Source organism: Nelusetta ayraudi, unplaced genomic scaffold, assembly GCF_046127955.1.
Source record: "Nelusetta ayraudi isolate G7.1 ecotype Tasmania unplaced genomic scaffold, CSIRO-AGI_Nayr_v1 ptg000011l, whole genome shotgun sequence".
NCBI lineage: Eukaryota > Metazoa > Chordata > Actinopteri > Tetraodontiformes > Monacanthidae > Nelusetta > Nelusetta ayraudi.
In genome coordinates this window covers 11,419,119-11,436,719 of record NW_027466061.1, presented here as the reverse complement: position 1 = coordinate 11,436,719, position 17,601 = coordinate 11,419,119, and the positions used below count along the sequence as shown (strand labels likewise).

General features: G+C 44.6%; 1 protein-coding gene across 9 annotated transcripts; it reads left to right on the top strand.

Annotated features, from left to right (window-relative positions):
* The first annotated feature begins 93 nt into the window (after positions 1 to 93).
* LOC142884920 (SH3-containing GRB2-like protein 3-interacting protein 1) lies at positions 94 to 17,380 on the top strand. 9 transcript variants are annotated; one of them, XM_076020911.1, is made up of 26 exons: positions 94 to 1,349; positions 1,590 to 1,675; positions 1,795 to 2,161; positions 6,229 to 6,292; positions 6,505 to 6,550; positions 7,418 to 7,474; positions 8,442 to 8,499; positions 9,000 to 9,175; positions 9,301 to 9,312; positions 9,831 to 9,874; positions 10,233 to 10,330; positions 10,608 to 10,671; positions 10,794 to 10,864; positions 10,954 to 11,028; positions 11,128 to 11,196; positions 11,283 to 12,035; positions 12,288 to 12,409; positions 12,526 to 12,676; positions 12,799 to 12,855; positions 13,167 to 13,278; positions 13,389 to 13,544; positions 13,775 to 13,907; positions 13,992 to 14,194; positions 14,746 to 14,810; positions 14,927 to 15,091; positions 15,167 to 17,380. In XM_076020911.1, exons 3-26 carry the CDS (start codon positions 2,152 to 2,154, stop codon positions 15,187 to 15,189), a joined length of 2,784 nt encoding a protein of 927 aa, XP_075877026.1. In that variant the 5' UTR covers positions 94 to 1,349; positions 1,590 to 1,675; positions 1,795 to 2,151; the 3' UTR covers positions 15,190 to 17,380. The 9 variants fall into 9 exon arrangements, with proteins under 9 accessions (XP_075877026.1, XP_075877019.1, XP_075877020.1 ...); XM_076020904.1 differs by lacking the exon at positions 15,167 to 17,380 and having other exon boundaries at positions 94 to 611; positions 1,301 to 1,349; positions 13,362 to 13,544; positions 14,746 to 15,088; XM_076020905.1 differs by lacking the exon at positions 15,167 to 17,380 and having other exon boundaries at positions 1,947 to 2,161; positions 13,362 to 13,544; positions 14,746 to 15,088.
* Positions 17,381 to 17,601: the final 221 nt, after the last annotated feature.

Genomic DNA, 17,601 nt, shown 5'->3' with positions numbered 1-17,601 from the left:
GTTGATTTCGCAACACAAGTGCAAATAGTTGTTCGTCTTCTGTGGATCTTGGCGATAAACTGGCTACTTGTCCAGTGTGTAACCCACCCTTAGACTCAAACAACCCCGCGACCCGGAGTCCAGGAGAAACGGATGTAGAAGATCTATGGACGGAAGTTGGTTTCATGCGACAGCCCAGACTCTACCGTCATAGCGACTATTGATCACTAGGTGGCAGTATTAACTCACCCAGACTGAAATGCCTTCCCTGCTGTCAACGGGTTGAAGGTTTTTTTGTTTTGTTTTTTGTCTCTAGTTAAAGATGTCGCTGTGAATGCAATTTGTGCATTACATTTGGAGGCATCTAGGGGGCAGTACATGCAAATCCAATAATGACTAATTCTTTTTTTGTCCTCATCCCCTCAGAAATATTTCTGACACACTCAGTTGTTTCTGACTCTGATGCTATACTCCAAATGACCACACACTCAGTCAGTCTCCCTCTGGTCTGTTTGCGTTGCTCTCTGTTGTTAATCCCTCTTGCCATGACCTCTGACCCTTGCCAGGATGGCATCTTATGTAAGGTGCCCGTTAAGGAAAGCACACGTGAGTGGCCCGTGATCCTGAGTTAGGTAAGCTCATTAACAGTTACTCCAGGACAACCAAGATGACCACATGGCAGCAGTTGTAGGAAGAGTGTTTGAGAGAAAAGGCAGCTTCCCTTTCAACATCCAGGCAATCCATGACACTTGGCATGAAATGCAGACACCAACACAGAAGGATTAAAAAAAAAAAAATTAAATCTGCAGAACAAATCATAAAAAGTCTAAAAATCAAATTCATAAAGTAAAATAGAATATAGTGAGGGAATTTCATGATCAGTGTCACAAACCAGGGAAATGTATGACAGCCTTTTGTGACAACTCCAAGGGTTGACAGAAACGAAACAAAAATTGTGTTTTACTGACAGAGTAGAAACCAAATTATTGTTAGACAACATTAACTAGGTGACATTGTGGACTCCGCAGTAAAGAAAAACAACCGGTGGCGCATCATTACACGTGCACATTCACAGCAAAGCGATCGGTCTTCTCACATCTGTCCAGTCTGTAGCAGCCTACGTGAGTCATCACAGATAGTTTAACATGCAGCCATAAAATCAGCCACACACCATCCGACTCATTAAATCTACCCACCCGACCCCTTTTAAACCAAAATTGTCATGCAGATGTGCTGGGGATACTCTGTCAACAGTCTCTCCCCGTTCATACTATTTCTCTAATAATAATCTGTGTCTCTATCCTGCCACTGAACTCCCCAGGAAATAGAAATATCCGGGTTTTGTGTCTTGTTCCTGCTACACCTTTCAGGTTTGGACAAACAATTCATTTAGCTTTAAATAAACAATTTGTATAAATAAAATCAAAACAGTATTTTATTTACAGACTTGTCAAGACACCAAAACAATACTACTACTAATAATAATGATAATGATAAAAAATAGGACCAGTATATTTCTCAAATGAAATTTCAAATGATGGGGGGATATTAGACATTGCGCGAGAGCTTGTGTGAGATCTGTGTGTTTGACTGTGCTCTACATGCTCCAGGCAAGCCGAGAGGTGCTCAAGGCATCAGGGCACAGCGACCATGTGACCAGGCTTTCAGGGATTGGCTCAGTGCAGATGTGACATCAGTGAGCCTCCCACTCCCTTCCTCCTCCTCCACTCTCTCTCTCTCCCAGTCATTCTCTGCCTCACTCTGTACTGCTCTGCTCCTTTTTTCCCCCTCTGCTCCTCCTTTGCCTTTCCTCAGCATCCCCCCTGCTGGAGATGGTGTGTGTCGGGGGTGTTCAGGCGTCCAGGGCCTAAGAGCAGAGGACAGCCCCTTCCTACGCCACCATCCCCCCGGTTTTCTGCCTTTTTCTTGGGTTTCTCCATTCGCCGTCTCCTCCTCTTCCACCGCAGCCGCTGCCTCTCGGCTCTCCCCCCACTCAGCATCCTTGTGCGGGTGTCTGGGAGCTGGGCCCTCTGGGGTGGGGGGTGGAGGGAATGAAGAACATGCTTCGCCGGGGAGCTGCATAGAATTAGCCATGCCCTGCCCAGGCATCCTTTGATCGGCTGGATCTCTTCTAGCACACCAGAGGACATCATAGGATGAAAATCTGCCACCATGATGCAAGGTAATTCATCCACGCATCCCTCAGTAAAAAATAATCACCGCTCCCACCACCATGTTTTTTTCTGTGTGTGTGTGTGCGTGTGTGTGTGTGTGTGTGTATGTGTGTGCGTGTGTGTTTCCTGCGTCCTCTCCCTGCCCTCTCGTGTCTTGCTGGGACACCGTTTAAGCTGACGAATTCCATGATGTGATCTGTCGTAGCGTGAGGACCTTTTCACTGAGAAAGGCTACATGCATGATCAGTGAGACAGAGTGGCTGTGTGCATGTGTCAGTGTGTGACAGGTTTGCCACAGGATGAGATGTGCTTGAGATAAAAGTGAAGAAGTGCGAGATGTTAATTGCTGGTATGTCACTGTTTGTGTGTGTGTGTTTACATTTCTACATCATAGTTTAGTCTTTGCAGACCTGTGCATTGCTCTCATTCACGTATCTGCTGCTGTATTAATTAGCGGCATTGTTAAAATATCATGCCCAAAAGGCTGCTGTGCTCAAGTTAAGGGCGGGAGAGGCAAGAGGTAAAGTGCATCGTAAACTCTGATGGAGGAGCTAATTCAGAGATCCAACCCTGCACAAGAGGCGCCGGGCCTTTGCTATCAATTAATGCCAACGTGTTAATAGAAGGTGGCTATTATTAGCAAAAAAAGAAAAAAGACAAAGAAACTGTGCCTGCAGTCACACTGCCCTGATATTAAATTCACTTTTCAAGCTACATGGATGTCACATGCTTGTCACAGCCCTTTGTTAGCTACATGTGTGCGGGCAATTGCATGGCGGAGGCTGTCATTTCAAGGTTGCAGCCGTGCTCTTAACATTAGGGAGTTTCAATCAGGAAGGAAGGGGAAGAGAGCAATAAAGCACCTTCAGACATTAAGAGGTGTCTTATTATACCCATCCTGGATAATTATTATCCAACCTGTACTTCAGCAGAAAGGACTTATACCGCTATCTAAAATCTCTACAGATCCCCAGGAAGCAGTGTTAGCTCTCTGCTAACACTGCTGCCCTTTTGGGCACTTCCATGCATTTGGAAGAGGCTGATGTGGTTGGTGAGATGTGGTGGTCTCTCAGTGGGTGGAAGTGTGCAGTGCCCTCGTAAAGGGCAGCTGTCAGTGCCCTTCATGACATCACAAAGTACAAGGCCGCCCTCTAGAAGTGTTTGTTTTAGCTCACGTTTTTTGAAAAGTACAAAACAAAAAATGGGCTTCTAGAAAGTTCATTGGCAAGATAGATGATGGTCTTTTGCACAATATAGGACCTTTAACGCTTTTTTCTCCTCTTGACAAATGTACTGCAATTTCCCTTCAACAAAAATATTGATTTTAGTGCTTGCTAGCTACTAGCCATCATGTTAACAGAAATGTAGCAAGACATAATAAAATGATCTAATCCCACAATAGAGAATAAATTAGTTCAGCACATTGAGGTTTTTTCTCACTAAATGAATGAGGCCCAAGACAGCACAGTGCATTTGATTGTGCTCACTCTGCAAATCCTAAAATACAATAGCCACGGCAGGTGCTCTGACAACCAGTGATAATAAAAAAAATCATATGATGGTTCTTGTAAAACATTCAGGTTAAATGTATATGGACGATATTGGCATATGACTCCTTTTTTCATCTTTACGCTTTCTGTTTAAATCTGTTGGTAATCCGTTCATTCTTAAAGGAAGAATCAAAAATTAGAAGAGCAACAATGAAAGATCGGAGAACATCTAGTGCGGATGACAGACTCACTGGGTCTTAAATGCTCGTCTCATTGTCTTTGTGAGGACATGGAGTCAGAGTGGACAGTCAAGTGCAATCAGGGCAACCATTGTAGAGTTGGCCACAACAAGCAGCAGACTGAGGGTCGCTGGTGTCTTCCTGGAGAAGGACTCTCAGGTGACAGCAAAGAAGTTCAGGCAAACAGTCCAGTAGTTTTGGAGGGAAATCTGATTATGATCAGAGCTGCTGACCCAGAGTGGAAAAATATAGTGAATGCAGAAACATTTTGAGGACTTTTTGGAAGAACTGTACAAAACTGTATGAGAAACTCTTGGATCTCAGGTTGCCGGGTGAGGATGGATTTTACCCTGAGCTGCATGAGGCTGTGGAAATGGTCTCGGTTGCCACACCTATTTCAGTGTCACACGGAGCTGGGGGACGGAACCTTTGAAGTCACAGACTGTAGAGGTGGTGCTTTCCATTTTTAAAAGCAGCCAACAGAGAGTGTGCTTCCATTACTGGCATGTCACACTGTTCAGGACAAAATTCATTTCATCACGCCGCAGAGAAGGCTTTCATACATTGCTGGTTTTGCCACTTTCTTCGGCGAGGTACAACACGCAAATGGTGTATTTTGTGACATCACAAAGGGCCAACTGTGCATATGTGTTTGAGCAGACAATTTCTGAAAAACTGAGTGAGCAAAAGACAAAGGATGGACTTTTGTCTTTTCTGGAGTTTACCGGCCAGCTGGACATGCACTTTACTGGGTATTTTATGTATGTATGTATGTATGTATGTATGTATGTATGTATGTTCATTCATTCATTCATTCATTCATTATTTTATTCATTCATTTAATATGAAAACTATATTATTTGTTTCTCACACAAGACTTCCAGAGTCTCTCATTAACCAAAGTAAATTATTATGTGCTGTATCCGCCATAGTCTTTTTAAAACAAGGTGCTGAAATTTAAAGCAAAGCACTTACAAACTAAGCCAGAAAAACAAAAAGAAAATGTCAAAAATATCAGTGTGGGGATTCTGACATACTGCTCCTCATTGCACAGGACACATGCAGGCAGAGCAGGACAAAAGGCTGGCTGTTAGGAGCTGTCTCTGCTGACAGAGAGCCATCATGCAGAAATAATCTGTGCTATTGAGCAGTGGACCTCTATCTTGCACATCATTGGCCCTGACGTGTCCTGTGCTTCCCTCAGAGGCTCCTCCCACGTGAACTGAGAGTCAGTCTGAGGCTGGACCTTGATGTTCATCGTTTTCATGAGCCTGTTATTAAGATTTCAGTAGGCTGGTACAAAGTTTTTTAGCTTGGCCTGAGAGTCAGAAGAACTTACAACTCAGGTGGATGTTTAAAGCCGATGAACAAAGAGCTCAAGTGTTTTGCTCCTGATTCAAACTGGATCCATTGGTCCTTTGTGGTGATTTGACTTTCTTCTGCATTGACAAGATGTGCTCAGAGTATTGTTCTTCTTTGTACACCTGCAGTTTTTTCTTTTTTACTTAACCAACTACCGCTGCAACAGCACTGTCTGGCGTACGTTTTGACTGATAAGAATGGTAAAGGAATTGAACAAAACCCAAACCTCAAAATGTTTTGATGAAAAAGTCATCTGGACAAAACTATTGTTTTCTGTCTTATCCATTTAATGAAGGACCCCAGTGTTCACCCCCCCCCAAAAAAAATCATTTATTAACAGTCTTCTTGTGAAAATTCACACATTTAAAAAGGAGTGTTTCTGAAATCATTCATGACAGCCTTAGTCAAGGGATGCACTGAGATTGTCCCAAAACCAAAATTCCCTCTAATCTTAGATTCTATCAAAACCTCAACTCACACACACATGCACACCAACTTGTTACTGTTCGCTGGTTCTGTCGTGAACTTGGCCAGTGGTAGCCGTCCGTGTTCGAGAGGTCTCCGCATCCTATTTGGCTAGCTGCCTGCTGCAGCAGATCCCTCTCCACTCTGCCTCAAAATGTAGCTAATGAAGTGGATACATTGATCAACCTCAGCTTGCATTTTCTTTCCATTTTACGTAGTGAGTGAAGGGACACTTAGGGCGGATTGAGTCGACATTTTATGAGAAGCAGTTTTTTTCCCCAGAGAAGAAAGCAGGATGTTTGTGTTCCTGATCGATCCATTCATTCTTATCAGCTCACTGTCATCATTAGTGATTTTCCTCGTTTTTCCAACTCTGCAAGTTTGTCTCTCAGTTTCTGTACGTCAGCCTCACGTCTTCTGCCCTATTTGTTTTTCTTATTCACACTATTATATTTATTATGTCATATTGAGCTTTATATCCAGCGAAATGTGTTCTCATGTCATCCCCGTTTGCGTCAGGACTGAAGAATCGAACAAAGAAGGTTCTGGGTCTACGAAGGAAGGAGAAAGATGCAGACACAAGGTGCGGGCCATTGTGTGAAGCTCGATTTTTTTACTTTGAGAATGTGAACCTGTGGCTGTCTGTTTATTGACAAACTCCTGCAACTTTTACACAAGATATATATTTTTAAAGCTTTTAGTTTGATGAGAGGTGTGCTTTTTTCAATTTTAATGCCCATGCCTCATGTTACTAAAAGTAATTTTTTGTTTGTTTCTGCCTTATTTTTGTTACAGCGGCTCACCATCCAAAGACGGAGGTGGAAGCGGAAAGAAGGGAAGCGTACGTATAGTTTTAGATTTTCCTCAAAAAGTGATGACACCCTTTTAAACAATTTTTTCTGTGTTTTGTTGTTGGTTATGATTTATGTGTGCTACATTTTTCATGTTGAAATTCAACCAGGAAGCAGACAACATCAATACAGCGTTACAGTCTGACAGTCAGATACATTCTAAACAACAATAGACATTTCGGAAAAGGTAAAGTGTTTAATATTTGCAGATTTTGAAGCAGAAACAGCGACATTAAGCGGTTACATTTCAGATTGCAGTGTCTTTCACTTTCCCTCCCCCTCCTGAGCTTGCAAGCAAACTACGGTGGCCTGCGCACCCAAACCTTGACACTTCGTCCACTTTCTTCCTCGTTTGTTTATTTGAAGACGCGAGCAGTCACCCTAATTATGAAACATGCTGTCAGGCTCACTGGATTGTCCACACCGGCTTCCTTAAAATTATGGCAGTGCAAGAATGAAGCTAACTGTGAGCAAAACTCTTGCTATGTGTATATTCTTGCATATATATGAGAATTGTTCAAAGGATAGGAAAACAAAATTGCGTTTACTGTACTGTGATTATGCATGTTTATTAATGTATTTATGGGCAGTATATTACACTCTCATCAATACAAAAATCATAAATCAAACCAAATATTACACACTGGACCTTAAAAAACAAAGCTCTATTTTGATAAAGATAGAAAAATAGCCTTGAACGTACAGTCTTGAATTTACCTGAAATATCCACAAATCTTTCTCGTTATATCAGTGCTCATATGTTCTACCTGCCTTAGTTGTTTTTAAGATGTGGCCACATTCAGCTCGGTTTTTTGTTACCTTTGTGTAATTTTTTTTTATTTCCGTTTTTTATTTAGAAAAAGTCCAATGGTGCTCCAAACGGTTTCTACGGGGAGATTGACTGGGACAGATATGTAAGAATGCACCTCTCACTTGCTTTTTGCTGCTTAAACTAATAAATCACTCAAAAACATCCCCTTTCCTAGTTTCCAACGCAGTCACGATTCTCCACCGTGTTGATGGAGGCTCCGCTGACAATTTCTGATTCACAGAAATGTCTCATAAGAATACCACCCTATGCCAATACAGTGGAAGCCTGTGGTAGAGATGTAGACAAAAGCATGGTGTCATCCATGTGTCTGGAGGACTCTGCAGTCCAATTTGTTTCAAAATAGCTGCATTGCCACTGTGTTTTTAGCCAATTCATCCACAGTTGTCTCCCAGACTGGAGCCACATGAGAACAGCTCCCAGCTATGAGGCTGCCATGGATATCTTGGCTACAAACTCAGTGATAACATCACCATTTTTTGGTCAAATTTGAATGCAGAGTTATCCAAACACTTATATAACATCACATCAACACTGTGGAGACATGTTATGTTCTTGTCTGTTGGATTGGCCACAAAAGACACCCAATTGGTGAATTTAATTCCCTCTAAAACCAAAACAAAAATACTGTATAATTTTAAAATCATGTGGTACTAATAAAATCACCTGAGTCTCTGTGGATTTTTTTTTTTTTATTCATTTTTTTTTTTTGTTTGTTTGTTTTTTTGACAATTATTGGGTGAACAGTCCTGGTAATGTTTCTGAGCATGCATTGGAGTGACGCTGCCTCCATTTGCAGCCATCAGTCCCGTGTGACGCTCAGCTGAAAGTGACCCAGCGAGCGCTGTGAAAAGAAGAGCTGCATAGTTTGTGAGCCAGCCGGAGCCTCAGCCAGGAAGCCGACCGTTCCAGTCGCTCAATGTGTGAAATCTGATTCACATTTATATGCAGAGCTGCCTGCAAGGAGCGCGAGGGTTCGGTTGTGCCTCCGCTGCCGCCTGTCACAGACAGGAAGTAGCCGTCACCACTCTCCCCGCTCTCTCTTTCCTCAGGCCACTCCTGACGTGGATGAGGAGGGCTTCAGTCTCCGACCTGGAGGTGAGGGCGATGATATCCTTTCAGCAAAGCAGCAGGATATCTTCTTCTGCAAGTTCTCTCTCCTTGGTTGACTGGGTGAAATGCTGGATCAGTTCTCCTCATTATGAATGGGTCAAATCATTTAGTTTAGGAGACTGATATTCTGCATACAGGTCCCCAGGTGGGATGATATATTTTGAGGTGACACATCCTTTATTTTTCATCTCTGTCTTGGGTTAGGTTGTCTGATATGTCTAATTATCATACAGATCCAATAGACTTCCAAACAAAGCCTGTATAATAGCCATTTGTTTACAGCCTTCTGTCAAAGCGCTGGCTGTGAACTCCTGCTAAAAGTGAATGCTTTGTTAGATGTGAAGTTCGATGTAGTTAGAGGCTGTGGCCTCTAACCGGGGTGAGGTACAATCGCCCTTTGTGACATCACAGAGGAATGACCACTTTCTGAAGTAGAAGTCCAGCCCAGTTCTCCCGACTGCCTCACTCTAATCACTTTCTCCTTGACGCAAGTTCACCAGATTCCAGAGAAAAGCAGTTTTTCTCCTCCAGTGACTCTGAGGACGACGAGGACAGCAGAAAAAAGTTCAAGATCAAGATCAAGCCTCTGGTGTCGGACAGCGCCAAGTGTGTCCCTCCATCCATGGACGAGCTCAAAGCCTCGGTGGGAGGTCTGGCCCTCTCTCCATCTCTGGTGAGAAATGCTGATCTGGACTCTCGTCCTGGCACCGACCCTGTGCATTAACAGCAGCTGCTGAATTTCTTCTTTTTGACCCTGCGTTTGTCTTTTCCCTTCGATTGTGTGCTGTTATGTCGCAGAAGAGAAGTCCGGTGAGCCGGTCAATCTTGTTCACACCCATAACAACACCAGCAAGGACTGCATGGCATGAAGTGTAGAAGATTCACATTCAGCCTTTGCCTTTGATCTGCATGCACTTGCTGTCACCCTAGTGTTTGTCTCTCACTCGAGGGCTCAAAGAACCTCACAGACTTTGTGCTCAGCTACAGCTTTACTTGTGAACTTCTGTGGCAAAGCACTCAGTACTTAATGCAAAGTAATCAGACAGACAGACAGACAGACAGACAGACAGTGCTCCAAACCTGTTGAGTTGGTCTCAGTGGACTCGCTTGGTGTTGCAGGTGATTTGACTATTTTGATGTGAGAGCTGGTCTGCATTACAAAGGCTTTGGGTTGCAAGTAAAGTGTGTGTGTGTGTGTGTGTGTGTGTGTGTGTGTGTGTGTGTGTGTGTGTGTGTGTGTGTGTGTTGTTGTTGTTGTTGTTGGGGGAGTATGTTCACTTATTAGTTGGTGTCCATTTGACTGATTTGTCACTCGCTCTCTGACCCAGGTCTGTTCTCTCTTCTTTTTTGCTGGTCTCAGAGACGCATCCCGGTGAGTTCTCACGCCATCTGCTGGCGGTTTGTCAAGCTAACAGGATGGCATAAACTCAGCTGAATCGACACTCGGCTGCCTGACCTGAATTTCTTGAAAGTAATACTAACCCAAACGAGAGCTATTCATCCCAGCTGCTTGCCAATTATTTCTTATTCTCATCATCCAAGGCACGTAAAAATATGTTAAAAGCACAAAGAAGAAGAATTGTTTTAATATAATTAAAATGAATAATCTACATCTACAAAGTGACCCTGCAAAGCTGCTAGTTCAGGAGTCAAGGCTGGAAAATGAAAAGAGACATGGAATCTTCTAACGATGGCGCTTTTAATGATGCTCCACTTTCTTCTTTAAACAGTGACACCCACAATTCCACTATATTCACTCTTTCTCTTTCCTTTATGCCTTCTGTTTGGAATCTGTTTTTCCAGGGGCAGATAAAAAGAAATTTATCATGTAAGTACACTCAAAAGTTTTTTGTCCTAATTTTTTCTGTAGTTGACAGTTGTAATATGCTGATCAACTGCAAATGTTTGACACATTTCAAAGCATGTCAGTTTGCTTCCACTCACTGGATGCCATCACCTGTGCAAAGTGGGGCTGGTGGGAATGATACAGGATATTTATTTAGGATGTAAAACTGTTTTCTTTGACCAAATGGTGACCAAGACTAGAAAAAGTGTCTTTCATGTACAAATGCATCAAGTGAGTTTTTGGTGTTTGCTTCTTGCAGGTGAAGAGATCGCCAGGCCCAGACGCTCGACCCCAACACCGAGCCCTGTGCCTGACACACCGAGGTTCGTTTGTCGTCTAGTACCAAGCCAAAACTGAGCCACAAGTCCACGTTATTCATTCGCTACATCATTGGTGAAAAAACACACAAACTCATTGCAGGCTTTTGCGTTCTGTTCTGTTGCAGTGACAAGTTTGTGCACAACATTCCCACCTTTTTTGGGCTACCTTCAGAAGCCAAATACAGCAGATATGATGGTGGGTAGTTTATAGTTTGAAAGGTGGCTCTATGCAGTGGGTGATGCACATATCTATTGACATATATGTTGTCTCCTCTTCAATGGCAGTGGTTCCTGCTGACTCGTGGGAAGACTCTCGGCCTCGTTCAGAGTCACAGCTGAGCAGAAGTTTTCCTACAGGAGGTGAACTGCCGTCGATCACTGTGTGTGTTTGCTGCAAACGTCACGGTTTGCTTGAATTGTCTGCAGCTAAGCGGGTCTCCACTGTCGTCCGTGTTGCAGCTCCTCCTCCTCTTCCTCCCAAAAACATTCCGTCCAGGAGTCATTACGGCTGTCCTTCAGACTTTGCTGGTAAATTTAGCGGCGTCACATCAGTCTCACAGTCGCAGCAAGGCGGGAATTGATGTTGATGCCTCTTCACCTTCATCCTCCTGCAGCTGATCTACCCAATGGAAGGGCAGCGCGAAGCTCCGCCCCCATCTACCTGAATGTCCTGTCCCCGGCCTCGTACCGAGGCTCTCCGGGTCCCGACTTGGACGACGTGTTCGGTCCCATGGACAGCCCGCGGGCCAGCGAGGGCACCGTGTCTCCCCGATGGGTCACCTTCGCAGAGGACAGACCGCCGCCGCCCGACGAGCCGGCCCCGCCCCCTCCGCCTGACTCCCCCGCCCCCGACACGCCCTCGTCCACGCCCTCCACCCCTTGCCTTTCTCCCGGACCGCCACCCAACGAGCCTCCCCCGTCACCTCCTCCGTTCTCCCCCGGCTCTCCGCCGCCGTTCTCCCCACCAGACTCACCCACTTCCATCCAGCTGGGGCCTCCTCCCCCGGATGAGCCGGCCCCTCCCCTGCCCCCCGACTTCTCCCCCTGTAATTCGCCCCCCTTGTGCCTTGACGACGATGTGAACGACGAGGAGGTGCTGCAGTTTGTGGAGTACGCTTCATCGCCAGCACCCATCAGCCCGGTTCCCCCTCTGCCAGCAGAGCGACGGTCTCCTCGAGCAGGAGTCACGTCTCCGCTGGTCCTGGGGGGCAAGAGGACTCCAGAGGGGGCGTACTTTAGAGATGACATGTCGGACTTTGTGGGCTCGCCCAGAGAGCTGATGCCCAGCTTCAGGGGCACGCCGCCTCCTCTTCCTCCGACCACCTACAGGTCCATCGTGTCGTCCCCAGGGCCCTTCTCAGGCAGCAGTGAGTCCTCCGTCTCCGACTGCCATGTTGATGTTCTACCACGGTCATCGTGCCCTAACAACAGTGTTATTTTGACAGCTTTATGATACAATGTTCTTAACTGAAGAATGTAAAAAAAACAAATAGGACAGGAATTTATTCGTCCAACAGTGGCAGCAATAGACTTAGATTGAGTTAGATTGAGTTTTACATAGCTAGATAGATAGATGGATAGCAGACAGGTGTACTTACAGACTATGATCTCTCCTGCAGGCCCCTCTTCGCCGGCCCGTCCTACCACCCCTCAGTCTCGGGGCAGTCCAGTCCCCCCGCCTCCTCCTCCTCGACCTTCCTCACGACCGAAACTTCCGCCCGGGAAACCAATCACAGACTTGGTAGGTGTGAATTTTTCTGTACAGATTCAGATGAGACACGTACAGTACTTTCTCTTTTCAAGGTTGCTGCAGTCAAACAAAGGCTTTTTTTCCCTGCATGGCTTTTCTCTTTCCAGTCCCGGTCCTTCAGTCCGCCCTTTTCAGGCAGCCCCCCACCCATGGCCCCCCTGGCTCGGGCAGAAAGCACTTCCTCCCTCTCCTCCGTCACCTTGCAGAGTGCAGCGTCCACGCCCACCTTAGGGAAGGAGCTCAGCGCATCCACCGCAGGTACACGCGCCCATCCAGTCGCCCCACTCTCCAGTCTGAGTGGGCGTGGCTCATCATGTGTTCCTCCCCTCACCACCCTGTCCCTCTTTATGGTTCTCTCCTCCTCATGTCTGACCATGTAGATGCCTCGCTGCCCCTGGTGTGGTTTGACCACGGCAGGTTTCATTTAGCTTTTGACGGTGAGTCAGGTTACTCCGCAGTGCATTTGCCCTCCTTTCACCTTGCAGTCCTGCCTCACGCTTGCTGGTCACCGAGCCAGAATGGTGCAGCTGAACCCATCCCCCTTCATGTCACTAACCTGGGAGTTTCTGGATGGATGGCTCACTGTTGACTTTGTCTGTGTGGCTTTTGGTTGTTGTGCTTTCCCGCTGTCCTCTGTGTTGCCTCCCAGCTCAATTTAAACACATAAGAGACTAACCGACAGAGATGGTGTGTCTAGATTAGCTTGCAAAGGTGTTCTAGAGCCACTGATGGTGTGCGTTTTGGACAGGATGCTCCAGAGGACCCAGTCCACTCACCATGGGACCACAGGACACGTTACCGGTAGCGGCCGCCTTCACAGAAACCATCAACGCTTACTTTAAAGGCGCCGACCCCAGCAAGTAGGCCTACACTTTGCAGATTGGAAGATCTACTCAATAAATCACTAGAATAGATTTTTTATACATATTAAAAAAATGAGCAGAGAAAGTGTTTGTGGTGTCTTCTCCAGGTGTGTTGTGAAGATCACAGGCGAGATGGTTTTGTCCTTCCCTGCGGGGATAACCAGGCATTTTTCCAGTCACCCTACTCAGCCGGTGTTGACCTTCAGCATCAGCAACTTCAGCCGACTAGAGCAGGTCCTCCCCAACCCACAGCTGCTCTGCTGGTGTGAACCATTTGTTTTTTATTTGCCTTTACAGCAGCTGTGTGCCGTATTGTGTCACTGGAAATTGTTGGTCGCTCTTGAAAGAAAGGTTTTAATCTCAACTGGGTTCTTACTCTTTAAATAATCAAGGTTTTGACTGAAACCACATTACGACCGCACGCCTTGATATTAAATACATAACTAACAACACATTGTGCTGTTGGACTGAAAGCTTTCTTCTCTTCCCTTAGTGAGCCGACAAGCGAGAGTGCAGACGCCAAGGAGTTCTGGGTGAACATGCCCAACCTGATGAACCATCTGAGAAAGGTGGCAGAGCAGAAGCCTCAGGCCACATATTACAACGTGGACATGATCAAATATCAGGTATCTATCTGCTGTGGACACACTCGTCCGCCCTTCGTCTGTCTCTTCATCTGTCTCTGACCGCATTGTGCCTCTGTGCCTCAGGTTTCAGCAGAAGGCATCCAGTCCACACCCCTGAATCTGGCGTTGAGCTGGCGAGGTGACTCCACCAACACGGACCTTAGGATAGACTACAAATACAACGCGGACGCTATGGCTGCGCCCGTGCCGCTGCACGACATCCAGTTCCAGGTTCCTGTGGATGGAGGCGAGGCCACGGTTCAAGCAATGGTCCCACCTGGCACTTGGTAAAAAGTTCCTGCTGCTAACCCCAACCCTAACCCTAATCCTCTTCAAAAAAAACAAAAACAGAAACACTTCTTCCATTATTTTATTTTTTTTTGTTTGAAATATATACTTATTTTGTTCACCAGAAAAGTTAATGCAGGATTTCAAGTCTGAAAAAAAGGATGACTTCCTCCCTCCACATCACTGCCTTGGCAGTAAGACACTAGTCTGACCTGCACTATGTTATTTAAACATAATAGAAGCGGGCATAGTGGTTAGAGGCGATAGAATGTTAAATGACAGCAGCATTTTAGACAGCTAGACATCAGTGGGGCCAGAGAGTCGCGTCTAGCATTTAAAAATAATTAAATAAATGAATAGATAAATTAGTAAAAATAATGGTTTGAGTCTTGTGTCTGGTGGAGTCATCCAGTTTCTCTTTCAGCGGCCAGAATATGTCCAATAATTGAGCTACACACTCAGCAAACTACTATAGTGGAAATGAAAGTGGTTACATTTAATTTTCCATCCTGTCAAACTCTGTAATTTTGTGAAATTCTTTCCCCTGAAGGAATCCAGAGCAGCAGACGATACAGTGGACAATCCCCAGCCTCTCGCACAGATCTGAGAACGGAGGCAAGCTCTCTCTTTCCTTGCTGCTATATGGCCACAGTCAGGATACCAGTTTTTATTTTAACTCTTCTAAGCGTAGGCAGACGTGCCAACAACATTTCCATATGTTTCTCCCTCAGGGGTGGGCGCTCTCCTGGGCCGCTTCCAGTTAACAGAAGGACCCTGCAGACCTTCGCAGCTCGCGGTCCACTTCACCAGCGAGGGCAGCACTCTGTCAGGCTGCGACATCCAGCTGGTCGGCACCGGATACCGGCTATCTCTGATTAAGAAAAGATTTGCTGCAGGTCAGTTTGAGCATCACCAATGTGTGTTTTCTAACTGTTGAACACCCCTGTGACGACCTTTATTCGGCTTCACAGGGAAATATCTGGCGGATAATTAACGGACCGGTTGGCAAGTGGAACCAAAAAAACAACAAAAAAACAAAAAAACAAGAGGCTTTTTGACTGTGAAGACTGCGGATCCATCCCATAGTTTAAAATGTCATCGTCCAATCAACCGTTAGAAACAAGGCTCGTGATTAGACAGATAACGAGACAAACTTGACATAGAATATTTAACTTCATACCATCTTCAGTAGACCGACTGTTGCTAAGTTTATGCAAGTAGGTACAAATCTCTCATTCTGTGTACTTGGAACGCTAGGAAAGGCAGACACATAGAAAAACCCTGTTCTCTTCTTTGTTCACACAACTGTGGATTCATAAAGATCCAGCCTTATTCATCGCCTTTAATTTTGCCTACAAGGTCCTATTTCCTAATGCACCGTAAATGATGATGTGCATAGATTCTGCTGTGTTAAAACAATCTTTAAAAAGCTAAAAAAAGAATGAAAAGTGTAAAAAAAAAAAGTGAAGTATGTTGTTTCCATGACTCTCTGATATCCATCAGTGAAATAATTAATACCGACAGATTATTCTTGCACCATCCGTGAATGATCCCTGGAGCCACAGTTTCTGATTTGGCAGCTTTAAAAATGTTTTGCAGGCCGTTGGGTCAGTGTTTGGACTCAGAGTGATTTAAGGGTCATTTCTCAGTTTAAAGAGGGAGTGTTCGTCCCCAGAGCCATATAATCCCACAGCACTATGTTCCAATCCATGATCCCTACCTAATCCTCACGTCTAACCCTAGAAATGTAGGGTCTTTGGAACATAGAACCCCAAGAATTTGGGGCCTTTTGTCATGGGCCCTTTTTCCAGTCTAGCATTGGAACATTAGGCCCTGGGATTGTTGGGCTGACTGTATTTAAAATCACCCACAACACACAACACAATACAACACAGTAGTATATGGGATTATATTCATGCCTGATTTAGGATTTAGGACGTAATGGCGACTTTGGAGCACAGCAAACATTTTCTAATACGCTTTCCATGGAACCAGTTACTAGGAAGATGATGTATTCATTTAGCCATAAGGAGATCCATTAAATGTTCGGTAAACCTGTACGCAACTTAGTTGTTTCACTTGAAGTTTCTCGATTGGCTTCTTTCTGAAATAAGTTCATCTCGTGCCCCAAATGTTTCAGTCATGTGATCCAGACTGAAACACCGATGTTAGACGTAATGTTCTATTTTCTTACAAATATAGTCTTAAAAAAGGCATTTTGCCATTAACGGGTCATGGGAACAGATAACCTCCATCTGTTTATAACAGGATTTTAACCACTGAGGGGAGGGAAAAAAATGAACACGGAATCACCCCCAGAGGTAGACGTGATGCTACTTCGCTACTTTAGCTACTTTAAAACTCAGGCATCACAGGAAGTGTGATTTGTTGAAGCGTGTGGATGGTCAGCCTTTTGTTAGGAAGCTGCTAGTGTTTAGCCAGAACTTATTTATCATCTTGCAGAGGATGTGTTTGAAAGGGCCTTAGGTTGCGAGACGTGCCATACTGAGGTGGAAAGGAGCTGGGAGCTCAGGAGAAATGTAAACAGAACTGGAGTAATGGAGTTTTGGAGGTGGTTGCCTTTGATGCTGCTTATAAACACGGCCAACTCTTTTGACCACAATGAGTCTGGATGCTTTGTTGTTTAGGGACCTGAAAAGATTTTTGAGTACATGGCACTAATTCCCTGTGTCCCGCTTTATTTTCCTTCTTCTCCACGTGTTAAATAAATGTTAAATCATTTCTTATAGCAATATTTAAAAATGTAAGTGTAAAAATTGTACATAAAAAAAGGATATGTTTTGAATATTTCTCTGGCCATATGGACGTGTCTGTGGTTGTCTCTTGGTTTTATTGATGTCAGCACTCATGATGCACCACAACAACACTCTTCATCTATTCTTTTCCATGTGGGTTTCTTGTGCAAAAAATAAAACAAAAAAAAAGTGTAACTGTTGATGACTAACTCCAAATGGTGCCGCATGAAATCTGCCGTTTGTCCATCACTGGTTTTTATCGATGCAATGGCATATTCGCCCATTTCAGTGAGCTCATAATTTGTGTGTTCTTGTATAATCGTACTATGTAAGAGACCTTTTGCCGTCACTTAAACTCCAGTCTGTTTAGCTTGTTGTTGCACCTTCAGAACAAAAAATTCCATCCTCAATAAATTTGGCATGTGTTCACTAATATTCCCATTTTGTTAATTTGACGTTTGACAAACAAAACACATTTAGAATTTCAATAGACAATAAAGGACTCCTTGGTACATGTCTACTTGTTCACGTGTTCCAACATCAGAACTTTAGAGAATGTTTTGTGTTGACTTGCATTTCTTTTGGCCAGGATGTAATCTTTTTAAATTTGAAAAGAGATAGCAGTGTTAATGTTGATGCTTGTTCATTTC